Source organism: Heloderma suspectum, chromosome 4 (genome assembly GCF_057233095.1).
Source record: "Heloderma suspectum isolate Gila_16-S chromosome 4, 16-S_ref, whole genome shotgun sequence".
Classification (NCBI taxonomy): Eukaryota; Metazoa; Chordata; class Lepidosauria; order Squamata; family Helodermatidae; genus Heloderma; species Heloderma suspectum.
The window spans coordinates 101,263,465-101,291,260 of record NC_139461.1 but is presented as its reverse complement, the minus strand read 5'-3'; the positions used below and the strand labels follow the sequence as shown (position 1 = coordinate 101,291,260).

Below are 27,796 nucleotides of genomic sequence, written 5' to 3'. Positions count from 1 at the left end.
GATCCGGCGGGCGCGGCGGCGGCGGCGGCGGCGGCGGCAGGCTTTGCCTGGCGTTCTGGCGGGCTCCGACCTTCTCCCCAGGCAGCAGCAGGTGGGAGCCTGGCAGGCAGCGCGGGGCGTGTCTCCAGCTTGGCTGCCTCCTGAAAACCCGCCGCCGCGCCGGCACTCGAGGTCAGCAGCCGGAGCAGCCTGCAGGGAGCGGCCCGCGCCGGGCTGAACTTTGCCGGCTTGGGAGCTCTCCGTCCGCCCGGAGAACTCCGCCGCGCTGAGCAGCACCATGGACAGCGGTCCGCTGCAGGGCCTGGACGCGGCCGGCTTTCTGCGCCTCTGGCAACGCTTCGACGCCGACGGTGAGCGCGCCCCGATCGGGGAACGGGAACCGGGCAAAGCGCCCAGGACAGCCCTCCGTGACCTGGTGCCCGCCAGAGGCTTTGGACTACAGCTCCCAGCATTCCTAACCATTGGCCGTGCCGGCTGGCGCTGAAGCCCAAATCATCTGAAGGGCACCCAGGCGCCGCGTGAATGCAGGAGGGAGCGTCAGTGCTCGTCCGTAGTTTATATTCACACTCTTGGCTTGGAGGGCAGTTTTTGCTTTGGTTCCATCCAGCACAGCCTTCTCCCACCTGGCGCCTTCCAGATGTATTGGGGTACAGCTTCCATCATCCCCCAGCCAGATGATGGAAGTTGTAGTCCAACACATGTGGAGGACACCAGCCTTCCCCAACCTGGTGCCCTCCAGCTCTTTTGGAGTACAACTCCCAGCATTCCTGACCATTGGCCATGCTGTCTGGGGCTGATGGAAGTTGAAGTCAAAACATGTGGAAGGCACTAGGTTGGGGAGGGCTGGTCTAGCAGATCCTCATCTGATGCCTCTACATGCAGCTGTTTGGCCCCCCAAGATACTTGTATTCCCGCGATCATCTCGAAGGGTCTTGCGTTTGTAGATGGGAGACAGCTTGACAGAGGATAGTGGAATTACGGCTGTTGTCTGACTGAGCCATTTAGGCTACAATTCTATGTATATCTGCCTGGGATTTAAGTCCCACTGAACTCCGTGGGACTTTCTTCTGGGCAGACATGGCTAGGAATGTGCTGTTACTTGATAACTGCCTGATTTTAACCAATTAATTTACTGGTTAAAATAAGCATTACTGTATCTCAGTACTGAAGCTAGTCTTTACAATATTATTATTATACTGCAGTCAATGTGCATGATGCATTACAGAGTTACAGAAGCAAAAGGAGAGGTCTCTGCTCCAAGGAGCTTACAGTCTAAATCATCTCTCCTGATTAAATATCACTCTGAATGTATTATCTGCATTAAGATAAATACTTAATTCAACATAGATTTCAGTCAGATCTTATTTATTCTAAATTAAAATCTAAATTTTAATTTTCTGATAAGTGTGTGTTTTCCCCTTCTCTCCTCTTTCACTTGCTTCAGAGTTCTATATGCCAAAAATCTTTCCACAGTTATTGGAACCTACTCTGGGATAAGTAACTTGCACCTTGTACCCAGATTCTCCCATGTTTGTGCCAATACAATTCTTGAGGCAGATCCCTTTCTATAAACATTGAGTTTGTACATCTGGTACAGTTCCATTCATTTCCGTCAAAAGGGAAGGTTCTGGTGAATTTTGCCAAAAGCTTCTATCTTTTATTTATTTGAAGATGAAGAAGAAAAATCTTGAATTTAAAATCATAATAAATTAATTGCATTTTTTTTAACTAGAAATATAAAAAACCAACAACATTGACATATTGCTTATGCATGCCAGTTTGGTTAAATGTATTTGAGTTTCTCTAAGTAAATAAGGCATTCAAAGATTTATGAAATGTTTATGGTATGTGTAATTTGTTGGGTTTAGAGTCAACTCCAAATATTAACACTACATGTCCAATAATATATCTACATTTTAATTAATTTTAGACAATGGTTACATAGCAGGGAAGGAGCTTGATAACTTTTTTCATCATCTGCTAAAAACATTGGGCAGTGAGGTAAGTACTGCATCATATTATCTGCATGTGAGGATAAACATGAAGTACACATATTCCTAGCTGGATGGGGAACCCTGTGGGCAAATGAGTGCTGAATGAAACATCCTCTCCTCACTCCAACACCTGGAGGTGTGTATGCTGGAGTCTGGATTCACTCTCTCCTTCCCTGCGAAACAGTTGAAAGCATACACACCTCCAACACCTGGAGGTGTGTATGCTGGAGTCTGGATTCACTCTCTCCTTCCCTGCAAAACAGTTGAAAGGCAGATTTTTATTTTTAAAGGGCTCCCCAAGCATTGCCTTGGCCATCTGATGCCTGCTGTTTTGGATTATGATGAGTGTTTGACCATATTTGTCACCCTGGCTATTTGTTTCCCTAGGAAAAAACATTGTTCTCTATTAGCAGCAAAAGTTCCACTTAGGTTCTTTTTGCAACAGGTGTACAAACCGCATTATTGCTGTTTGTGCTGCGTCTCCACACTGCCCCTGCCCCATTCAGTGGTCATAACTCTGGCATAAAGCAAACCTGTTTCCCTAGTAAACTGACACACACACACACACACACACACACACTCACCCTCCACATTTAGTTAAATTAATGAACCAAGAGGCTTGCATAGACATTAGTTTGGATGAAGGGAAGGAGAACAGCTGTGTGTGTGTATGCTCATTCAAAACAGGGCTGATTAGTTTTGCAGATGCAATATTCTGGTTTCTAAAATCAATTAACATGGGGCTTTCTCCAGAGTTAATTTACACTTGCTTAGGAAAAGGGATCTGTTTAGAAACAGCTGTAAGGGTAACTATAGAGTCAACTGCATGCCCAATTATATGCATGTCATCTTCTGTTTCATTTCAGCTGACATAGTGCCCCTTTATTTTTGTTTGCCTGCTGTTCAAAACAGTGAAAAAGAGCAGACAACCTTTGACAAGTGCTTTCTTTGCCTATTCTCTATTTAGCATTACCATACCATAAAGGATATGAAGAAACACTAGAAGACTACTATGAGCTTGTTTATGTGATCAGTTGTCCTAAATGGATAACGTCTTAACTCATGTCAACTTTGGATTTGTATTCTCTATTGACAGATAAGTCATGAGAGAGAAGGGAGAAGGGAACCCCTTGAATGATGAGAAATTCTTTCTGAACTGTTGCTGTGTGCCCTTGGAATAACCAATAATTGATGTAGTACATGGGTAGACAATCTGGTGCCCTCCAGATATTTAGACTACCATTTTCATCATCCCCAACCATTGGCCATGCTGGCTGGGGCTGGTGGGAGTTGCAGTCTAAACCATCTGGAAGACATTGGATTGGCTACGCCTAATGTAGTACATCTAGTGAGTGAAAATGGGCTCAAATTCTTCATGGTGAACATTGCAGGCTGCTTCATACAGTCTTCTTTCTTCACTTGCATTTTGAATATTCTTGTTTCAAGACAGAATGTATTTCATAATGTGTGAACAACAGGTGAGTGTCAGTGTCTCAGTGGTTTTTTGCTAGCACTTGTTTCAGGGCATTTCTACATGAGGCTTTTATCCCACACCTTTCTGGAGGCTCTGCTTCCAGAATCTTTGTGGGATTAAGCTTGGCTCCTTTACACATACTTTTTTCTGGGGGGGGGGGTGTTCTTTCTCTGCCTTTCTATGTATTTTATTATACAACCACTAGATGGTGCTGTGGTATAGAGGAATTGTTCAATTACATGAGACTCTCATTCCGCCATTTCTGAATAATACCAGACTTTCCTCCTTAATGGGGGGTGGAAAACATGATAATGATTGCAAAGCATGAGAGAGGCCCTGGGGGAGGATGACATCATGTAAAGGACCTGCAAACTACCATGAATGAGCAGTCACGAGTGTACAGTAAAAACCTTGTGTAGGAAGGCACTCAGTAAGAAAGTTCAACTTCATTAAACCCTTCCAGAATTTGTCAGGAAAGGGAAAGGAAGTGGGAATATAAAAATAAGGGTACAACATGTGCTTCTCATGAACCAGACTGAGTAGAAAGTGTGGGGGATTCCATTTGGGTGTTTTATATTAAGGGAAGTTAGGTTGTTCCCTCCCCTCAAACATTAAGCACTCTGAAGAGTAAATGGGGGGTTGTAGGGCAGGCTTACATCTGTGGGAGCTGAGATCTGGGAGGGGACAAAGGGTAGTATCCAATGTTAGTCCTACTTAGACAGACCCATTGAAATCAATGGGAGTTAGACTAACATTGGATACAACCCAAGGAAACCTCCTAAGGCAGCCTTCCCCAACCTTGTGCCCTCCACATGTGTTGGCTATAACTCTCATAAGGGCATTATGGGAGCTGTAGTCCAACACATCTGGATGGCACTAGGTTGGGGAAGGCTGTCCAGAGGAATGGCTTCTTCAAAAAGAGGGGATGCTTCTAGCTCGGAACTCCACTCTTCAGCGATGTTGCCAGAGTCCATCCCCAGCTCTTCCGAAGTCCAGGTTTCCACCAAATGCTTCCTATCAGAACTGAAGTCTGCCAAGACCTTGGGCTTGATGATACTGACCCAGCTTTGCCCACAATGGTATTTCCTCTGGTGGCATTGGCATTCTGTTTAAAGAACTAGACAACGCTATGAAGGCAATACAAGGCTCCCAACCCTGGTTCCTAATAACGTTCATGCAGAGGTGGGCAGGTGAGTTGGGGAGCATTTGAAAGAAGATTTGCAGATAGGAGCTTGTGCTTAACTCTTCCGTCATCCACCAGTCCTCTCCTACAGCTCCCTCCCCCTCCAACCAGTTCTTAATTGTTAGTGTTTACTGCCAGGCTCTGTAGCCAGTAGTAAGCCTAGCTGGAGAAAAAAGGCCTTGAGGAGCATTTTCAGGAGAGAAGAGTCTGGTGCAAGAGGGATTAACACCCATCCCTCATCACAGTTCTTTATCTGTAAGTACCATGCTGTCCCCCACGTTATGTTGGGAAATGGGCACCCTCTGCTGTGCTTAAGGTGTTAGTCAGTTATGCCTCTGCATGCATTTGATGCACAGTTCTTCCCTAGTGTTGCTGTACTGTAGACCCTAAGAATGGAATAATTCTGTAAGAGCACAGAGGTGGAGAACAGAATAAAATCTCCCTTGTTTTCACAGGGGCTTATCCACCATGTGAAGTTATCAGACCATCTTTGTTGTCCATCAGAGTGATATGAGCATGCTTACCTAGCAATCTAACAAGGTTATAATGAAGAAGAATTAGTTGCTATTTCTGTGCTTTGAAGATTTAGAGTGCAATAAAATAGATAGCATTATGTGCTCTGAAAGTTGTCTCTGTTTGAATAGCAAACAGTTTCATAATGATTGTTTTTAACCTCTGTGTTCCCTGTTGTTATTTCTCCCTAATGACCACTGTAGCTCTGTGTTTTTTCCCCCCTCAGCTACTCTGATGTGTTCTCATCTAGCATTAAATGCAAGAAAGCAACCCCAGCTGGAAAAACAATAGAATGACAAAAGCCAGCAGGCATGCAAAATGCGGAAAGGGAGGAATAAACACTGGTGGAGGAAACGGGAATTCAGTGTTTTTCAGTTGAGTTTGGTGTACTGTGGAGTCCTGGGCTTAATTTTTGTGAATGTCCAAAAGGAGAACTTTTGGGCATGACTTTTTAAGAGGGATCCACTACAGTAGGGATCCAAAACTGCCTCTTCTCATTGTTGTTGAATTGGCAACAACAGTTTGAAGAATGCCATTATATCTCCCTCAGGGTAGATGAGGGTGTCAGTGAAAAAGGGTGCACACATGTAAATAGGGGAACTTATAACTGTAGGAGATAGCAATCCTATGTCCCCTAGACAGTGTCTGGGGGGAAATAGGATTGTTCATTTTCCTGGCTCCAAGCTCATTGACGGGACTCTGAGCTGAGAGCCAGGAAACTGCGCTGTCTGCTCCCTCCCTCCCTCTCCCCCTCCTAGCTGGCATGGAGAGAACTGCGCGGGCTACCTCTCTGGGATCACAAAATGGAGCATAGAGATGGGAGGAAAGGAGGCATTCCCAGAGAAGGGGAGGAGACTGGGGATGTGGGGCTATGAGCTATTCCCAGCCTCCTTCCCTCCCCATCACTGAAGCCTCCACTAGGTGGGCAAAATCACTAAAATGCAGAGTGGGAGGCACAAGGCATCTCCTGCTCTGCACTGGATACACATACGCCTCTGAGTTCAGAGGCTTACAAGTACCCAGGGTGCATCCCATAGGACTGTGCTAATAATATAATATAATCTGGATTATCATCCAAAGGTCTGAAGAGGATATTGGGAGAAGCCACTGAAATTATGCAGTCACTATGCAGTCCCCAGGGTGAGCACATCAGTAGTGTCCCTGTATTAAGGCTAGAATCCTTTTTTTATACATCTTAGGTAACAATCCTGTGCATGTTTAGATGGGGGGAAAGTCTTGCAACTCCCAGGATGCCCCAGCCAGCTATAGGACTTTTTTCTGTCTAAGCAGATTTAGGATTGCACCCTTATCTGGTTACTATCTGGTTACTAAGAGGTGGGCAATTACAAGTAAGGTCACTGTAACAACATATCCCACTGGCAGTTACTCACAGGTCACCTTGTGTAGCAAAGTCTTTACCACTGGCTGGCTACTGTTCTGTGCAGCTCCTGCATAACATTGTTTCCTAATGGTCTCTGTAACATTGAGGGATGCATACTTTGGACCCACTTGCATTCATTCTCAAAATGTTCTGCTGACGTAGCTGTTTCTCATAGCCATTACAAGTGCTGTGGTGGATGCTTTTGGCAAAATGTGTAGTCCTGCACCTCCTTATTGTTGTTGTTAGGATTTCATATTCTGAAAATCTGAAATCCTAACAGATCACCATAAGATAGGAATGCAATATCAGACTGCAGTGCTTCCAGTAGTATGCCAGCAGATTATTAGTACTGAACTCTATAGGAACAAGTGTAACCTGTAACAAAATGTTGCAGTATGGTATGCTTCTGTTCAGAATGCCAGCTAGCCATGCTTCCTTTTATAGCGTTCCATTCTATTTCCCTTCCCCAGTTTTCATTCCCCATCCCGCTGCCCACACATGCGCATGCGTGCGCACACACACACACGCGCACACCAACCAGCGAACATTGTCAGTGCTCATTCAGCTGTTTTTGGCAGGCTCCCCCATTATGTTTCTTTTCCTAAATATCTGCTGTCCTTCTGCAAACCTTGGGATTTCTTCCAAACCTGTTGACCCCTCCCTGTTGTGCATGGCTGATGCCATTTTTGGTTACATAAGGATGTTCACTTGGAAAATGAGTCTGCTATTTTTATTGAAGATACGTCATATGTACAGCAACACTTTGAAGACTAACACATTTATTATAGCATTCGTTTACGTGGACTAGGTTCCACTGCATGAAGAGCAATCCTCAGTTGGCAAGTATATATACAAATGAATTGTCACAGGCTATACCTTTTTTCATTTCATTGGCCTTAAACCACGGCTTAAAACATTTCCCCCATATGTAACTGTCAACTGAGGATTACACTTCATGCATCTGATGAAGTGGACTCTGGTCCATGGAACTTTACATCATAACAGATGTGTTTGTCTTGAAGGTGGTTTTACTACAACAGACTGACATGGCTACCCCTCTGGAAATTATTTCAGGCTGGGATCCCTAGCTATCCCTGCAGGGTGAGTTGGTTGTCTTACTCAAGGAGGCAAAACTATTTAATTTTCCACATGCATGACATGCTACTGCTTTTGGGCCAGATGCATCTTGCCACAACACATATTTTCAGAAACAGCGGTGTTGTTTTCTCCTGTTGTCAACTCCTTTTGCAACTGTTGCCTGGAATGCTTTTGTGTTTCAGCCCTTGTTGCAGTGGGTCTCATCCAGCTCAGTTTGTTCTTGGAATATTTCAGAGACAATTTCAATGTCTTCCACTTTTTGCCTGCTCCTGAGCCTTTTATACAATATGGAAGCTCTCTGTTTCCATCTGTGTGGACAGTGTCATTATATAGTTTAGTAACTAGGTGGCACTAGACTTAATTGTATCTGTGTGGGGTCAGGAGTTTCCTGTTGCTGTTCTGTTCTTGTTTGAGAGAGATAATAAAGTTCTTGTCTATCTTCCTGACTGCTACATCCTCTAAGCTTTCCGTAACACCATCGTCTCCCATTCTCAGCTAAACTGCTAATTAAGGATAGATGTAAAGGTACATTCAAGCTTCCATGACTTTGTCTTTTCTTCTCATAATCCTTTTTATATCTGCAGAGAAGGATGGAATGGCTCTTGAACTGTTATAGGTCTTGTGATTCTCTGTGTAGTAACTGATACTCTGTGTGTGCGTGTGTGTGTATATGCCTGCCTGTTCATGTCCTCCACTTTGCATCCAAATATGTCTTCCAATCTAGGCAGGATGCAAGGTGTGTTAAACTGTGAGTCTTTATTAGCAGACCAGAGCAAACTGGCTCTTACTACAAGATCCCTTCCCTTCAGCATAAGGAATATATACGCTGCAGGTCCTGCATGGCTGAACTTAAAGAGACAGGACATAATGTATCATACTCAGAAAATTAGTGTTATCCATAACTGTAAGGTCAGTCTGTTGCTTTTCATATCACAGAGCACCATAACAGAAGAAAAGGTTCAGAGGGTGAAAAAACGATTTATGTCCACGTATGATGTGACTGCAGATGGACGCTTACAGATACAAGAGGTACTGGCTTTTATTTTGAACTTTTAGAAGATGGGTCATAGGGAATTGAGGAATGATGACTGCACAACAGAGAGTGGGTCACAAATGCTATTAGGTCATGCAGCATTGAACCATGTGTCCAAATGTTCTTTTAACGAAGCAATGTGCTCTGATTTAGATGTTGTTGCTGCCACTGTTTTGCTATTTCTCCTTCTGCCTTGCCCCATGCCTCACCTTGGGATGTAGCCCATATATCATGTACTCCACAATAGCATATGGATTGAGAGTAGTGGTTACATTACACAAATGTAAACTCTTCTTTTATATGACTATTGTTTTAGCTTGCAAATATGATCTTGTTGGAGGATGAGAACTTTCTCCTGCTCTTCCGAAGAGAAACACCTTTGGACAACAGTGTGGAGTTCATGCGGGTGGGTGTGATTTCATGCTGTGTGTGGCCAATTTTTCAGTATGGCTGATAAGTTGTTGATTTTTTATTAAATCAGGTTGGTATATTGGGTGCACACTGAGGCCCAAACTGCATGTGTCAGCAAAAAACCCATTTGTTTAAATCCAGGACTGCAGTATAAAGCAGGAGGTGGAGGATCTGATTTTTAGAGCAAAGAGGGTACAGGAGTGAGAGGAACCTGTAGTTACCTCCCCACAGCTATAGCCTTGTTTCCTCCCCATTGCTTTTTCCTCAGGTGGGCTCACTTCCAGTATTAAAATGTGGTCAAAGAAAAAGCTCCAGAGATTTTGGACAGGAGGGAGGTAAGCCATGGGTGGTGGGGCAGGGCAGGGCAGGGCAGGGCAGGGCAGGGCAGGACACACACACACACACACACACACACACACACACACACCACTTTTGCTCTAAAAATTGCCCCAACCCCCTGCTTTATGTTTATTTGCAGCCACAGCACCATCCTTACCTATCCATTGTGAAGCACAATTTCTTAGTTTACACAATCCAGTACAGAATGTATCCGCTATGAAAGAGGCAACATCTTGCCTAACATGGTCTGGTGGCAACTTTTATGAGCTGCTTATTAAATTCAAGAATATTATTTTTAACTTTCACTTTACCGCCCCCCCCTCCGCCGCCCCAGAAGTCCTGCTTAATGTTGCTGTGCCTTTGTATTTTGGAACCTTGGAAACATGACACTTGATGCTTAAAAGGCTACATGTACTGGAGGGTTTCATGTTCCTTGCCACCATACAAGCATACAGCTAATCACTTTCTAGTTCTTCTTCTCAGAATGCTCTCTCCCATTTTTCCAGTCCAATATAAAATCTGGGATTGACTTGCCTGCAGCTACAGGGGTGGGAGGCAGGCAATCTGTAGTATTGTTTAGGACAGCGTGGGAATAAAGTAGACCTCCAGATGTTCTGGACTTCAACTCCCAACATTCCTGACCATTGGCCACGCTGGCAGAGACTTCTGGGAGTCCAAGTCCCAAACATCTGGCCCCCAATTGTCTAGGATACTGGAATGGATCCATTATACGCTTTACATCTAAAGGCCCACCTACACATTATCCAAGTGATCTCCCAATTTATTTATTTTTTAACTAAATGGGGAAGGTTGCTAATTTGATCAGGAGACCCATGCGGAGACTGGGGAGGTTAGCCATCTCCCCTATGTAGTTTTCTTAATCTAAATCTGCCCTTCAGTTGCCATTTGCTCCAGGGGAAAAATATAGTCTTGATACACCTGTGCCACATACACCTGTATTCCTCCCACCCGTCCCTGGCAGAACAAACAGTATTAAAGGTAAGTTCTATATCGGGGGGGGGAAGCTTAACAAGATGATGGCAACATGTGCCAAAGGCTCATGAAAAGCTAGTTAAAAGCTGCTTATTAATTAATTAACTGAAAAGCCACAACTTCACATCCTTTGAGGATCTGTCTCAAGGTTTTCAATGAATCACAAAAGATATTTCTGTATCCAAGTTCTTTAATGTTTATGTATGTACTGAGGTGTATGCATCACCTTTTTCAGGAATAGGTACCATCAATTATACTGGAAAGTTAATTTTTCAAAATAAAATCTCTTCTAAGCTGGGTGTATCATTTCAGTCTAAAAGTACAGCTTAATATAGGCTACCTTAAGGATGACTGAGAACAGGAGAATAGGATGAGTCAGTTAGTCATTGTGTTATTCACATGGGCACATAACAAATCTGAATAAGCAGAAGGGAAGACCCAGACTTCCATCTGATACCATGCATTCTTCTCTGGCTGTATGGCTGTACAACAGGGAGTACAAGTTACATACAGACAAATCACTGAAGGAGTACAACCAGCTCCAGTTATCTGAACCCCATCCCATGTTAGTTAGAGCCCTTATTTACAATATAATCACTTGCCCAAACCCCTGATATCCAGACAGTTCTGATGTTCTTCAACTCATTCCTAAATGATGTTGTAATAAATGTGCTTCTTAAATACCTGTTTTTAAAGAGTAATGTCTTACTAACTTTTCCCCTGCAGATTTGGCGGCAATACGATGCTGATAGCAGTGGTTTTATTTCAGCTGGTGAACTCAAAGTAAGTTCTCTAGAGATTCTTCTTGTGCTTTATCCAGATGCCTTCTTTAGTCAATAGATATCCTTGGATAACACTTCCTATGCACCGTCCGGCCTCCCCCCACCCTCACTCCAAGGCACCCCAGTTAGACAGCCAAAATTGGCTGTCTAGCCACAAATGCAGGGCAGTCGGAGTGCAGGGCAGGAGATCCCCTCCGTTCTCCGACTGCCCTGCATCGGATAGTTGGCCACCTCCAAGTTCAGAGGCGGCCGACTATCCCCATAAGATTGCACCCTCCGTATGAATCAGAAATAGTAAAAACTGATTTTTTACTTCTTTCCTGACAACAGGACTTTCTGAAAGATCTTTTTCAGCAACATGGGAAAACTATTTCTAAGGCAAAGCTGCAGGAATATACTGACACCATGGTAAGCAGCGGACATAATACTTATTCCTTGCATTAATTTTGTAATTCCTGGGTATTCTAAGCAGGCTAAAGATTTGTTGTACAGGATGGATCTATGTAGCAAAGGATCACTATTAGATATTGGGTGTTGTGTTTGTGCTGTGTTGATTTATTTTTATTTTAAAAATCTTTTAAGGCCACCTTTGAGGATAGAAACCTCTCAAGGCAAAACAATGCAAAACAAATACAATAAAATTCAATAAATAAATATTCAATAAAATTCTATACAAACAGATATATCACCAATAAAACCTGCAACTCATGTACTACGGGAAGGTCAGTGAAAACAGGTGAGTCTTCAGAGCCTTCCTGAAGACCTGCAAAGAAGGGGCCTGATGAACCCCTGATGGAAGCTGATTCCAGGGGTGTGGGGCCACCACTGAGAAGGCCCTCTCCCTTGTACTCACTAGCCTAACTGCCCCTGGTGGCAGACAGGTGAGAAGGGCCTCTACTGATGACCTCAGAGTGCGGGCAGGCTAGTGCAAGAAAAGGTGGTTTGTCAAGTAACTTGGGCCCAAACCATTTAAGACTTTAAAGGTTAAAAACAGCACTTTAAATTGGGTTTGGAAATGCACTGGCAGCCAGTGCAACTGGCACAGTATTGGCATCACATGAGCAGACCACCCAGTCTCCATCAATATCTAGGCAGCGGTATACTGCACCTACCGAAGTTTCCAAACCATCTTTAAAGGCAGCCCCACATAGAACACATTACAGTAGTCCAGCCTGGATGTCACCAGAACATGAATAACTAGGCAAGATCCTCCATTTCCAGACAGAGTTGCAGCTGGCATACCAGCCTAGGCTGGTAAAAAGTGCTCCTGGCCACTGCTGCCACATGAGCTTCCCCAGTTAGCACCAAGCCCAGGACCAGTCCCAAACTGTGCAGTTGGTTGTTCGGGGGAGTGAACAATCTCCTCTAAGATGCATTCCACTATCCATATTGGTCGGTTTCCCTACCCACAGTACCTCCTTGTAGTCTGGCTTAAGTCTCAGCTTATTTACCCTCTACCTCCAGACACCGAATCAGGCATTCAGTGGCCTCCCTAGCTTCATTAGATGGAAACAAGAGGTAGAGCTGAGTATCATCCTCATCTGATGGCACTACAGCTCAGACCTTCAAATTACTTCCCACAATAGTTTCATGTAGATGTTGAAAAGCACAAGGGACAAGTTGGAACCCTGTGGCACTCCACTGGCCAGTGGCCATGGGGTGGAGCAGAAGTCCCACCACCACCACCACTTCCTGGGACCCTTCATCCAGGAAGGACCAGAGCCACCATAATACTATGTGTTGTAAGCACTTCATTCAGTGTCTGTGGTATCAAAGGATGAAGACAACATCATGCCAGGAGTGCTCATACACAAAGGAAAAACTTTAGTGAGTGAAATACAAGTGGCCAGCCATTATGACACAAGGTAGTAGGAAAGATGAAAGTAAATCCAGTGATCAGCCAATCTGACCAAGGTGAGAGTTTTGTCCTAAACCTCATCTGTCAAGTTTCCCAGAAGAAGAGAAAATCATTCTTGGAATCTTAGCACTAATCGGCTATGTCCCCACCCCCTTCCAGCTGTAACTGTCTCGAATGCATCTGGGGAAGGGGGAAATTATATTGAATTTTAAAAGGCCACTGGTTATGCAACATCTCCCAAAATGTATCTACCTCACTTGAAACTTGGGGCACAATGCTATGCAGCATTGAAGCCATTCAGGTATATTAGATTGTACTGTCGTTAGTATATCCCGTGTGTGTGTGTGTGTGTGTGTGTGTGTGTGTGTTTTAGCATTCTGTAATCCACAAAGTTACATTTTGTCAAAATTACATGCAAGGAAAGCTCATTACTGGTTTATTCATCTGCAAATCACATTACCTAGGCTACCAAAATAATCACATCAGGACTAAGGTTATTATTATTCATTGGCTAGAATAGTGGGTCATGATAATATTAGTCAGCCTGTCAGCAATGGGCTTTCATTTGAGACACACAATACGCTTCTATTGAATAAAACAGCACCTTTGTCTACTGAACAACAGACAGTTCAGGGCATATGAAAAATCCATATGTTGTGTTTCCATGGGGTTTTTGCTTGGATTAACTCTCTGCTTACTAAATCTTGAGAGTGTTGCTGTCTCTGCATCTGTCCAATTCTTGGTGGGTAATTTTGCTTACAGGATCCTTTGCAACTAAAACAGGTTCTAGTAATGAGCCCTGATTCAAATTAAACCATGCAAGTGGTTTTGGTATTCAAACGTTTACCACAGTGGCATGGGATGGGAAGACACTATGAGGAAGCAGCTCCCACACCACTAATATGAATGGGGCCCCTGAGTGGGGGAAAATGAAATCTGTGAAAAATTCTGGAAAGTGTTTTGTGAAGAGTGTATAGGAAAAAAGTAGACTGCTTATACTGGGCTGAGCTGGATATAACATTAAACCATAGTAAAGCAATACAAGAACAAGCCTAGCCTCCCCCATGGCTTGCGTACACCCCATCCTCCTCCAGCATAGCTATGAGAAGTTCAGAAGCTTTTGCTTTCAATTTTGATTAGCCACAGTTTGTCGTTCCATCTGAACTCAGACAATCTGTAGTTAATCTTAACTATGATTAGTGGAAACAAGCCAGCGTCAAACAATAGTTTATGAAACTGACTTTTTTTCACTAACCATAGTTAAGATTAACCACAGTGTCAGATGATGTACTAACATGTGGTTAATGAAAAATGGAAATGGAAGCTTCCAATCTCCTCATAACCACACTGGAGGAGGAGAAGTGAGGGAGAAGTATGTGAGCCCAGGAGAGGCTAGGCTCACTCTTGTAACACTAAACCATGTTTTCTTTTATGTCCAAACACTGCCATTATGACTAGTATTAAAACTGCCACCACAGGCCTCTTCTAGTTAGATTGGTGAAAGGCTCCTATAGGAACCCATAAAGCATAGACTTACTGTCCCAGTTCTGCCTGGAATTCCATTTAGTCATCTACTGTGAAGAGATCCCGGGCATTTCCAGCTGTTGTGGCTGGTGGTTGACAGATCATTGGTTAATAGTTTGGGAAGGTTGCTGAAGTTTCCTCAATGGGATCTAACAATTAGGAGATAGTTGAGGATCTCTCTGCATTTTTAAATGAGATCCCCATCAGAGTTTGGGGAAGGTGATCCCCTCCAGCTGAGGCATGGGGACAGATGTAAAGTGTGTGTGTGAGAGAGAAATAGAAGTCGGCAGTTTGGAAGAGGCAGAAGCAGAGAAAGTGTGTACTGAGAGTTTCTAGCAAATGTTAGTTGAAACTGGAGGTGCAGCTGAAACTGGGAAAGATTTCCCACTACCTCACCATGGGATTTTCAGAGCTTTATCAATAAACAGATAACATTCATATAAGGAAGGTTAACTACTAGCCCAGCACTGAATATTTTAGAACTGCAGACTAACTATGCAATACACCAAATCATCTTCATGCACTTAAAAAATTAAATCCAGTTTCTCAACACCCTTTTATCATGAATTATTCATACTTCTACTCTATTCAACCTCTTCCCCACCCCGTCTTTCTGAAAAATGATGGCCATTTTCTTGTGCCCTGCAACAGAGTTATAGCTGGGAAAGGATGGGGGACTGCGAAGAGAAGCAAATCAGTCCAGAAGGGAACAATCAGAATATTGTTAAGCAAAACCTGAATATATTGCAGACAGAGGAGAAAGCCTGTCATATTCATTGGGATGAGCATCTTGATGCTAGGACACGCCTGAAATTTCCTAACTGTAAGCATATTCCTATAGAGGCAAAGCTTTTTGCCAGTGCCAAATATATTCACAAGGCTTAGCAAGATAAAATGCTCACTTACCTGTGCATCTCAAGGAAGAGAGCACAAGAATTGTTCCTCTGCTGGCTGATATCTTCCAACCTCTAGACCAGAGGTGTCAAACCTAAGGCCTGTGGGCCTTGGGTCCCAATCCAAATCCTCTTGGGTTCCCTGGAATGCCACTCCCCTCCCCCTTTCCCCTGATTGGTGGTTTCCCGGTGTTTGTGCATCTTCTTTCCCATGCTAAAAGGTTAAAATGCCTCTCCTAAGGCTTAATTATTGGCAGCAAGAACTTTCACCTGCACATGCATATAATTATTACCCTACCCCTAGGATTCAGAGTGGCTTACAAAATAATCTGATATCTATTTTCCTTCATGTTTAGCCTGCTCTGTCCCTGGAGACCTCTAGTCTGGTTTCTGAAAAGACACTACAAAATATCACATCAGTGGGGTATTTGGGGAGAAAGATAATTTGGGAATGAAAGAAGGAAATTATATCATACTCACCCATATATTAAGTGCCGAACAGGTGGATGGAGGGCCATAAAGCATCCTTTCAAAGTTGCTGTGTTGCCCTGACCAAAGATCCCTAGAAGAAATCTGGGGTGGGTTTACAATGGCATCTCCAAGCCACAACACAACTGATCCATGCTCATGACTCACAACAGCACAGGCAATATCACTCTGAACAGTAAAAATTGATTGCATAGTCATTTGCCATCTTTCCTTATATTAACAATTTTACAAAGCCTTCCTCCTTTTGTTTTTTAGATGAAGCTCTTTGACAAAAATAAAGATGGGAGGCTGGATCTGAATGACCTGGCAAGGTAGATGGCCTCTGTTACTTCAGAATGGGCTTGTGGAATTTGCAGTAGCTTCAACAGGTGTAGCTTTCCTCACCAATATGTCCCTGTGCCCTAAAAGTGACACATTGATTTCTGCCTGTCATGCACCTGCTAAAGGCTCAGAACATCTGTCTAGAAAAAAGATGGAAACCCTTTTCGTGTTGCATGCTGCTCTTTCTGAAAATGCCTGCTTGCTTCTCATAATCGTCTGTCTTCGCGAGATCTGTCAAGCAGAACTGCCTATCTCTGCAGAGGTGATAATATCTAGGAATATGATGATTTGGCTCTTTCCATTTAGGATTCTGGCTCTTCAGGAAAATTTTCTCCTTCAGTTTAAACTGGATGTAAGTACAGTAATTTTCAGTGCATTTAGTTACTATTTTTTCCTCAGTTTCTGAAGGTGTTTTAAAAAAAAACAAAAAACACCCCAACCTATTCCTTATTTCTTTCCCCCTCTTCCATTCAGGCATGTAGTTCAGAAGAAAGGAAGAGAGATTTTGAGAAAATCTTTGCACACTATGATGTTGTAAGTTTTTTTGTAGGTTTGGGATTACTGCTGATTAGGTGTCACATCATCAAGCCTTACAGAGTGAGGGAGTCTAGAATAATGTTTAAGCATCTTACTGATGCTGTGTTGTCACAGTCCCTATTGGTGTGAATTCACTAATGTTTATTCCTGAGTTCCTCACATAGTTCAGTAGTACATTATAAAGGCATTTATGCTATGTTGTTGGGTGAGTCGTGGAGAGGGGCTGCCAAAACATCCACAGATTGCCTTTCAACCCCAGTTAAGCCATGGGCACTGGTGCAACATTACGCTTACCTTCACCTTCTAGTAGGTGGTCATGTATTGTATGCAGAGACGGCCGGAATGTGTAAAAACCATTCCATCTGTGTTTCATGGATTGTCAGGCACCTTTTGTTCTGTCATCTGCCCATTGATGGAATCAGATTTGCCCCCTGAATTTGCATAAATTTGCATGTGCAAAAATGTGCAAATTCCCCCCCAAATTCCCATTTTTACACTTTAGCCTATGGGAGAAATGAGCATTTTTGGCTGGGTTTTAAAAAAATTGCGTCTTTTTCTATGATGAAATTTCTGCAAAATTCGTGAAAGTTAGAGAACTGGTCTTCAAGTCCATGGAATCCACCCAACGCGGGAGAAGCCAGTCCACTGCAGAATCCATGGGTCAGATTCATGAAAATCTGAACTCATGTGGTTTTGTTTGTTGCAGATTTCTCTGACATCCCCAATTGTATGGGAGATATTTAATGCTCCAGTAATCTATAAGGATTATAGTTTGGTTTGCTGGGTTGGACAAATGGTCCAGCATTCTGTTTCCTGCAGTAGCTAGACAGAAGCCCCTGGGAAGCTCAGAGCACAAAGGTGACATCTATCAGGGCTGGTCCTAGACCAAACAGTGCTCCAGGTGAGAAGCACCTTCCCCCCTTCATTTGTTTAACTTTTGAATGCTTTACTTGGTAACACATTTCATGACTTTGATGCACAATCAGAATACATGATTTATGTCTGACATATAAGCTGAAAAATGTGCATGCATGGATCTGATCACACTCACTCACATGTGCATCTTTTGTCGAATGTCCACTCATGTTGTACATTTTCCTGCTTATAAGACAAAAAAACAAATGTTAGCTCAGTGCTGGTCATGCAGGTCAGCGCTGTCAGTTTTAACAATGAAGACGAATTGTTTGTACTATTAGTTTCAGCGGTTGAGTGATTCAGCTTTTGGGCGGTATAGAAATGAAATGAATGAATGAATGAATGAATGAATAAATAAATAAATAAATTTGTTGAGTAGATAGCCCTGACAGGTGTCCTCTGGAGCTGCTTGTCACCAGAGTTGCCTGTCCTTAGATCTGATACCTATCCCAGGATGTTTATCCTTAGCATCTGGTACTCTTTGCAGGACACAAATAAGAGGAAGATTTAGAGGCACCCATTTCTGCCATATCCAGTGGAAGGTTTTTATCAATAATGAATCAATTTTAACCTATGATGTAGCAGACAAATAGCTAAGCTGTTCCACAACATTTCAGAAACTCCATACTCATTTATCTTTTCAGTTACTGGACTATACCAATTAAACCTTGCATAACTTTGACTTGATTGGTAACTGAGAATGTAAGAAGTTAGTTATCACAATGTCTTTAGCACTTCCCTCAATTTGGTTTATCTCCAGTGGATTTCAACCCATAAGCATATATTGATATACCTACTGCTGTTTCATTCCATGTGATAAAAAGAAGCTATTGCTACAAGTGCCATATCACAATACATTACTTACCACCTGCATTATAGCAGAAGCACAGCTGTTATACTTTCCTCTGCTGATGTTTAAATAAGTTCTGATGGTCATTTCCCTAGGAATGTCAGAGAATTTCGCTACGAATCTCAGGGAGGCCGAATGCCAGCGCATTCGGCCCCTCGAAATCAGTGGCGAAACAGTCTGCCCCCCGCCCCCCCCCAGGATGGGACTTACCTTGTGCGAATGTCCCTGGTGGCAGCGGCTCCGGCAGCGGTGCAGTGGCGGTGCGGCGGCTGAGGCAGCCGGTCTTTCGACCAGCTGCCGCCGCCGCCATTTCCAAGTTAAAAAAACAACAACAAAAAACGTGATAGGCTACGTAAAGATTTACGTAGCCTATCACGGCTAGATTTTTAAAAAATACCATGGTAGGCTACGTAAATGTTTATATAGCCTATCACGGCTGAGTGGGGAAAAAAAAACCCGCTCGTATGCAAATGGCGGCGCCCATGGGAGCCGCCATTTGCTTTCCTTATTTTGGCACATGTAGTCTACATAAACATGTATGTAGACTATGGTGAAAATAAGCGTTCCCCTTATTTTCGCCGTAGTCTATGTAAATGTTCACGTAGGCTACACGTGCCAAAATAAGGAACCCAAATGGCGGTGCCCGTGGGCGCCGCCATTTGCGTACGCGTGGTTTTGTTTTTGTTTTTTTCACTCAGCCGTGATAGGCTACGTAAACATTTACGTAGCCTATCACGGCTGACTGCAGGGATGCAAACGGCGGCGGCTATGGCCGCCGCCATTTGCAGTCCCGGCAGGACAAGATTCGCGGCGGGAGGGATGGGGCGCCTCCCCCCCGGCCAGAATTTCGGGGAGAGGGATGGAGCGCATCCCCCCTACCGCAAATCAACTTTCGTAAAAGGTAAGGGACTTTCGTACATCCCTACATTTCCCTGACAGACATCAAGAGAGAGCCTTACCATGAATACAAGGAATATGCAGTTACTTTCTCAGTTGGCATAGAACATCCATAGGCTTGTAGCCAAGCTGTTTAACCTCAGACCTGTGGGCCAACTCTGGCCTGCATGGGATACCAATCTAGCCCTCCAGAGTTCCCCCAGATGGTACTGCCCCTTTTGCCCCACCCCCCATTGGAATGCAACTCCCCAAGAGCTTCTCCAAAATTGAATGTTGCACTCAGGCTGAAAGAGGTTCAATGCCCCTGGCACATAACTTGCAAGGCTGAAGATAATGTTGTCAGAAAGAGGACAGGCAGAAAACTATCAATGTATATATGCTTATTCTACAAAACTGCATGTTTTTTATATATATTCCAGAGCAAGACAGGAGCACTTGAAGGCCCAGAGGTGGATGGGTTTGTAAAAGATATGATGGAACTTGTTAAGGTGACTTCCTAATGGTTTCATGTTTTCCCCTATAGTTTTTGTTATAAAACTTGCTTAGAATCATGAGTTTGAAGATATCTCAGAGGTCATTTATTCTTTGCTGCTGGTTTTATCTTAGTTTTATTCTGGGCCATTTTAAATTTTTGTTTAATTTTTGTATTTTATGTTTTTAATGTATTCTACACTGCCCAGAGAACTTTGGTGAGTGGGTGATTTAAAAGTACAGTAAATATATACATGCATGCATAATCCTCATAAATATTTAATATTAGAAATGTAACTGAGTAAGAAGAATATTTTGACCACCCTACTGCCAATGCCTTAGCTCATTAGCTTGAAAACATGTCATAAGAACAAATAACAGGGAGAGCAATCCTATGGTCACTACACACTGTCTAGAGAGCCATAGGATTTTTCAGTTTCTGGAAACTGAGGTTGTCTGACCTCGCTTTCCAGAAACCGTGCTTCCCACCCCCTACCCCTTGTAGTTGGCACAGTTCTTTCCCCCACGCCGCCATCTCCATGCTTGTAAATGGAGTGCAGAGAGGGAGAAAAGGGGGCAATCCCATGGGTGGGGAGGGGAGGAGACTGCGGAAGCCGCTTTAGATAGCTTCCTATCAGGTCTCCAGGCCCCTTCCCTCCCCCTCCCCGAAGCCACAGCTAGATGTGTGAAAATGCACATCTAGCCACAAATGCAGGGTGGCTGGAGCACGGAGGAGAGGATCCCGTCCGTGCTCTGTCCACCCTGCATAGGATAGTCAGAGGCTGCTGACTCTCTTGATAGGATCGTGCCCAAACTGACTCCAGTTCTGTTGTGGACTGATGGTTTTTACTTGCTTGGAATCTCCCCTTTATTCTTCTCATTGCCTTTTAATCATAATTTATGTGCTGAGATGGTTTTATTCTTTGCTGCTGGTTTTATCTTAGTTTTATTCTGGGCTATTTTTAATTTCTGTTTAATTTTTGTATTGTATGTTTTTAATGTATTCTACACTGCCCAGAGAACTTTGGTGAGTGGGTGATTTAAAAGTACAGTAAATATTTACATGCATGCATAATCCTCATAAATATTTAATATTAGAAATGTAACTACTAAGTAAGAAGAATATTTTGTCATCTAGTGGTCATCCCTCTCTCTTTTTCCTCCCTTTTAGCCCAGCATTAGCGGCACAGACCTGGACAAGTTCCGCCAGATCTTGCTTCGCCATTGTGATGTGAACAAGGATGGAAAAATTCAAAAATCTGAACTTGCCTTGTGTCTGGGAATTAAAATTACCCCGTAGGCCTGAATGTGCTTCTCCGATGGTTTGCCAGTTCTTGTCTTTTGCGAGAGCCTGCTGGTGCTGGTAGAACATTTGCAGTGCTGTGTTAATAATATCTGTTATGCTGAACCTAAAAGATAGGGGCAACTCACAGTGGATATGAATATTCATTTACAAAGATGCAGCCAAATAGAAACCATGTGATGATGAGCAGTAACTAGTTCCAAGCTGTTCCAAAGGAGATGTTATCTATGGGATTTCTAACTGGTCTATCAGAAGGACATGTGGTCATTGTACCAGGACTGCTGCTACATAACATTACGTTTGATTACGTTCCATTCCCTAGGCTACATCCCTAAAACCACTGCCCCTTTTTTTCTTCTCAGTGCTCCATGTTTGTGACAACTGTGTGATGTATGAAACTGACTGTACTTCTTTTTTAAGGCATGCAAGCATTATAGTATTGGAGGCAGCTCACTGTGTGTGCATAAGAATAAAAGCAGCAGTTTAGAAAACAGATAGAGCTGGTGTCTATATTTACAAGAATATGTAATACTCCACAAACTGGTGGTCATGCAATACGTGGCTGATGTGGTGTCTTTCTCTCTTTCATGGAACATATCAAGTGGCAGAACAGAACATAGCTGGAAACAGCAGAGATTTTGCTGGACAGAAACAGCAAAAAGCGTTTCTCATCTCAGAATGGAGCCTGTTCCCTGATCAAGGCTCCTGAAGATGATATTTGGCAGGGTCTGATCTTAGTACCCTTCCATTCCAGCTCCTTTCCTCCTGGTGCACCTAGAATCCATCTCTCTGGTGTGCATCAAGCCATAGATTAGCCTTTGACAACTCTCTCCTCTTATACAAGCCTTTTCAGATTTGGTCTCCCTCCCCAGATTATGCTAGAATCAAATCCATCTTTAATATGGCTTGCTTTTCCCCACCATGGGACTCTTATGCCCTTGCCTCTTTGGCAATCCTAGTCCTGTCACAGATAGGTGTCTTTGTATATAATGTAAACCCAATGTAAATATTATGTATAATTCAAACCAGGGAAAGTTATTTGCAACTATGGGATGTCTCACAAATTTTCAGTAAGACAGTCACAACTGACTTCCTCATAACCAGACTAAACACAGGGCTAAGGGGGTTGTAGCCCCTGGCCCAATATCTCAGAGGGCCCATGAGCTAGCCCAGATTCCCATTTTTCAAATAAAAAGAACAAGCCCAGGTTCCCAGTTTTCAAGTAAAAAGAACAAGTCTCCTGTCCTTGTAGAATCCAAAATATGAGGCAAAATATTCAGGCGCATTCCAATTGTTTTGTGAGAAATGGACAAGCATTTTGTCCAATCATTCCGTGAAAAATGTGCCTGCTACAACCTTTCAGTGTGCTTAGCCAATGAGTGGAGTTTCTCCTAGGATCAATATTTAGCCATAGAGATAAGTCTAGAGTAAAGACTTGTCTGCAGAAGGGACTTCCTGGTTCATTTTGCCCCCCCCCCAACTTTGGGGTGGGGGTCTACTCTCATGGAATTGTGATTAACACCTGTGGAAAACAACTGGGAAATTCAGAATTTTAGTGTAGCTATGATTGGGCAATAGCATATCCAGCGTGAAACAATGGGTAGCAGGAATTAAAAGAGTTTGTGTTCTTTCTAGCTCAGGTCTTATTTCTTGCACACACAAAAATTCCTTTTCTTTTCTTTTTACTGCATTTGTAACTATTTAAAAAACACCTGCCAATGTAAATAAAATCTGCCATTATATCCTTATTGTGGGATGGGGGGGGTACTGTGGCTGACTATGGGTTACACTAGCACTGCAAAGTAGTTCATGGTCGTTATACCCATATTGCTGGGAGGGAAAGTAGCATATGATATGACTGTGCTTTAGATCAGAGTTGTTACCTAGCCTGCAAATGGGTTGGGTTTTTGTTTTTTTAAGGGAAATGCAGCGGGGGACGGCTGTGAAGTATTTAATGAAAAGGATACTTTCCTTCATTAAATATTTTTGCCTTTAATTTCCTTCTCACCTCATTGTTTACAATTTCTCACCCCAACCTGCACCCCCCTACACACACCATATATAGTGTCTTAAAAACCTGAAAATGTCCATAAGAAGATAAATGCAGTACATCTCACCATAATGTGGACGATTATGACCAGGTGACCTGTGTGCCTGTCTCTTCAGTCTACTGTTCAGGTGCTGTTGATGGGTGGCAGTTCTTATGGTTCTTTATCTTCAAGCAAGTCTTGGACTAGTCAAGATATAGATAAGGTACACCTTCAAATAGAGGACAGTCCTCTGGCAGCCCTTCAGCTAGAGGACTGTCCTTTGTAAAAGAGGATACATGGCCACTGAGCCCAATGGACAATCAGCACTAACAAAAACAATCCTTTCTAGTGACCAGCCAGATCCCAGGGGGCTTCCTCTCTAAAATGGGTGGGCGGATTGTACTGCCTGATTAACATGTTGCTAAGGTGGGAACTAGGCCTTTAAAGGCCCTTTTCCTGCCTCTTGGTGCAAGTGGAACCGAAGCTTAGACTCAGGCCTTGTGAGACTGAGAGAGAGCAATCCTGTGGTCCCTGGGCGAGCATCCCAGAGACCATACAATGGCTCAGATTCCCGCCTCTGAGGTCAGAGACAGAACTCTGAACGGGGAGTTGGAGATCCAATCCTCCTCCCCCACTCCCTCGCAGCCAGCATGGAAAGAACCATGCTAGCTGCCTTCCGAAGGCCAGAAAAGCAACCTCGGAGGAGGAAGAAAGGGTGTGTGTCAGTGGACGGGGCAGGGAGGAGCCTGGAAAGGCCAGGATATGAGTTATCCTGAGCCCCTTCTAGCCTCCTTCCCTCTCCCTCCGAAGCACCTTTACTAGCCAGGCTAAACAGTCCATCTAGCAAAAATAAAGGAGATCAGAGGACGGGAAGGCAAAGATCACCTCTGCCAGTCCTCCTGCCATGCCAGCTTCAGCCTGGCACAGCACTGGAATCTCAAAATCCTTCAAGTTTGGGGGCTTCTGAGCAGCAAGAGCGCAGTCCATAGGACTGAACCCTTAAGCAACATATGCCAGGACCTCACAACTTCAAGGACTTAAAGATGGCTGCCTCTTCCTTTCCGCCCCAACACTCACTCCTCCCTACAGACTTTGCCACCTCAGGTTGGGGCTTTTGCATTTTCCTGCCCCCTCCCTTTGAAAATAGGTGTGGAATCTGAGGTAACATTTGAACTTGAAAGAGAGAATTGTGACTCAAATGTCATTCTGATATCTCAGTGTTCAAGAGAGTTGCTATATTACAAACAGGGTTAGAAGCAAATAGAATGTCAAATGGGAGACTTAAACATAGTTGGCTCAGCCAGTTATAAGGAAAAAACAGTATAACCAGGAGAATGAGAAATATTTCGTTTCGTGCCTCCTTTTCATATTATTATTCATTGTTATTCTCTCTCTATAGCCAGCTGTACCTTCACCTTCCATGAGCTTTCATTGTGTGCCAAGTATACTGGCTGCAATCCAGATAAAATTAAGCATTGTTCACTTAAATGCTTTAATGGGACTCAAATACGCTTCACTTCCTTTATATTACACTCAATCTGACAGTATTTTTGTTTAATACTTCTGGAACAGAAACAGTGCCAGCAAAAGAACTAATATGGAGTAGTGACTAAAGCAGCCTTCCCCAACCTGGTGCCCCCCAGATGTATTAGACTACAACTACCATCAGCCCCAGCCAGCATGACCAGTGGTCAGGGATGATGGAAATTGTAGTCCAGCAACATCTGGAGGGTCAAGTTCCCCACTCCTTGTCTAAGGGTCTCACAAAGCCTGAGGCTGCACTTTGGTTCCATGAATGAGACTTGCCCTGAGGGGCCGGAATAGGGCCTTTATGGGCATAGTTCCCTCCTTATCCAGATGGCAATCAGGCAGTGTGATCCACCCACCCATTTTAGGGATGGAGCACCTGGGCTCTGGCTGGTTACTAGGATAGAAAATTATTTTGTTAATGTTGATTGACAATTGGGCTGGCATGTCTTTATTTTCCTTGAGGGTGCTCTTTTCTTTTGGGTGGGGTTTAACTGTGACAAGATTGGTTGATGTAGCGGTTTAGCCATGCTAGCTGGGGGTGATGGCAATGTAGTCGAACACATCTGGAAGGTATCAGGTTGGGGAAGACTGGAGTGTTGGGCTGGATGGGAAACCCCACTGTCAAATCTCAACATCCCCCCAGCTCGAAAGCATATTGGGAAGGCCCTGTGGCAAGTCACTGTCCTTCAGCTTAACTTACTAGATTGCTTTTTTGTTGCTTGCAGGGATGGGAAACAAATGTAAATAATAGAGTTGCTTTAATCTCTGGGAAAAGAGTAGTCACATTTAAATTATTTCAGCATATGCCCCCAAGACAGACTAATTTAAAAACCTGTTAAGTTTGTAAAGTTGGGTTTAAGTTCTTAAAATTCAAGAAAACTGCTTCCAGCTATAAAATAACAGAGTGTCAGAAAACCTCGATAGGCAGAAGCAGAATTTCCATTTCAGGAGGAGGGCAAAATTCATAGCAGGATGTACTGAAAGCATTTGTTATGGTTCCTTTTTTTCATAGCACAATAGTAGCAGTGGCAATGCCACTAACGCAGGCCAGCCACCTTTCTTTTCTTTTTTTTAATAGCAAAAGACTTTGTGGTTTTTGCATATATACCACCTAGTATGTTGAGGCTGCAATCCTATGGACACTTACCTGAGAGTAAGTCAACTGAACTCAAAAGGACTTACTTCAGAGTAGACATACATATATAGGATTGCACTGTTAATTCATTGTATATAAAAAGAGTTGCTACATGTGAAGAACCAGCCAGTCAGCCACAAATATACGTGCCTGCTAAGAATAATCATGCATGATCTGAAACACAACACCAGTGTATTCCCTTCCCTAAATGGCTCACCTGGGCACCATCCATCAGTAGAAAATAAGCTACTTTGGAGCTGGCTGTATGCATGTAGGTATGGGTCTAGTTCCCTACTCCTTATCCCCATGTGACTGTTCATTGCTCCAAAGTGCATAGGAAAGTAGCACACATTAGTTAAACTCAGAAGCTTGTCTGTTTTGGAAGAGGGCAGCTGTGGCTAAGAGAGACTTGCTTATACAAGCCATCTGGTCTGGATAAGATTCAAATGTATGTGGCTGCCTTGAACCCTTAAATCACATTCAGTTTGCTGCCTGCTTGTCCATATTGACACTCCACTTTCAGAGGGGGATGGAGGGAAAGAGGCTATTTTACCTGGAAATAATTCTAAATTATTCCTTAAACTGTTAGAGAATCCTCCACCAACTCCAGTCAAAAACAAGAGTCCGAAATTATGTATTTTCAGAAGCAAAAGATAAATAAATCTTGCTGAGCTCATTTCCCCCCCCAAAATAAAAAGGAAATTATCCTGGTTTCCTGGTATTACAAATCTAGAGTGCACAAAGGAAATTTAGCAAGAGACTATGAAACACGAAGAGCTTTTTTTTGTTGATGAGAGACTTGAAAAAATGAAACTGGAGCCCCCCATGGTGGGTTTTTTGTTTGCAAGTTTTTCAACCACTACACAAATGCTTATCCTGCTATGCAGAGCAACTCCAAAATGCAGGACAGTTCTTTGTTTACTGAACAGTGTGTTCCAAATTTCCATTCTTTTTTGTATTGCCTTCAAAAGTTTCGAAGCAAGTTCTCATGGCAACATTGCTACCAGTTGTAAAACCAAGCCAAGCTGGAATACTGTCCTGGCTCTTTCCCAGAACCATCGCAGCATTCATACCCTTCACAATCAAGAGCCAAATGCCATCATCAACTGCAGGTGTAGAAGCAGCCAGTCCAGAAACTGTAATGGAATGGTTCTAGTCATGCTGGCACAGAGTTGTGTCTTTTCCATGCAGGGTTCTGATTAACTTGGTGCATCTAACTCTTGCAAACCATACAGCATCTGATCGTTCACTAGGTTGGCCAGCAGCCCTATAAACTACAAGGTCTGTCCGTGGCTGTGCAAAAAATCTGCAACATGGAAGGATATGCAGAACCCTGGACCACATGTTACCTTAGCAGGCCCTGGGACTATCAAGTCAAGCAAGCGCTATCCGAAGCCATAATTGAAACAGATGGCCTATTCCAGTGTGCTAGAATCAGCCAGATTGGACAAGAGTCTATGACACGGATGTATCTAGGTGTCTAGGTCTTAGGTATACCTATGTGTTAGAAACCTGTGTTTAAGAGGAAGCAGTGACTTATTATGATCTCTTGACTCGTTATAAAATAAATGTGTTCATATTGCATAGAGAAGGAGCTGGCATGCATGATTCGGGTGCAAAGCTCCTTCAAAGTCATAGCTCATTGTGAAAATAGGAACTACTACAACACAGGTTTGTAGACTTCTCTCTGCTCCGCTATTGGACCATTTAACACACACACCCCTTAGAATTTTATAAGACTGGGGGTTTGGGCAGGAAAGGATTAATGGAGCCAAAAGGACTGCCAAAATATCCTTAATAGTTAGTGGTAAAGTTGCCAGGTACATCTTCTGTTAGGGAAAT

General features: G+C 43.4%; 1 protein-coding gene across 2 annotated transcripts; it reads left to right on the top strand.

Annotated features, from left to right (window-relative positions):
• The first annotated feature begins 70 nt into the window (after positions 1–70).
• On the top strand, positions 71–21,746 carry SCGN (secretagogin, EF-hand calcium binding protein). Of its 2 annotated transcripts, XM_084848115.1 has the most exons (11): positions 80–350; positions 1,931–2,001; positions 8,580–8,672; positions 8,993–9,082; positions 11,146–11,202; positions 11,532–11,609; positions 16,221–16,276; positions 16,593–16,638; positions 16,761–16,820; positions 19,905–19,973; positions 21,128–21,746. In XM_084848115.1, the coding sequence occupies exons 1-11, from the start codon at positions 278–280 to the stop codon at positions 21,254–21,256; spliced, it is 822 nt and encodes a 273-aa protein (XP_084704241.1). In that variant the 5' UTR covers positions 80–277; the 3' UTR covers positions 21,257–21,746. The 2 variants fall into 2 exon arrangements, with proteins under 2 accessions (XP_084704242.1, XP_084704241.1); XM_084848116.1 differs by lacking the exon at positions 16,761–16,820 and having other exon boundaries at positions 71–350.
• The last annotated feature ends 6,050 nt before the right edge of the window (positions 21,747–27,796 follow it).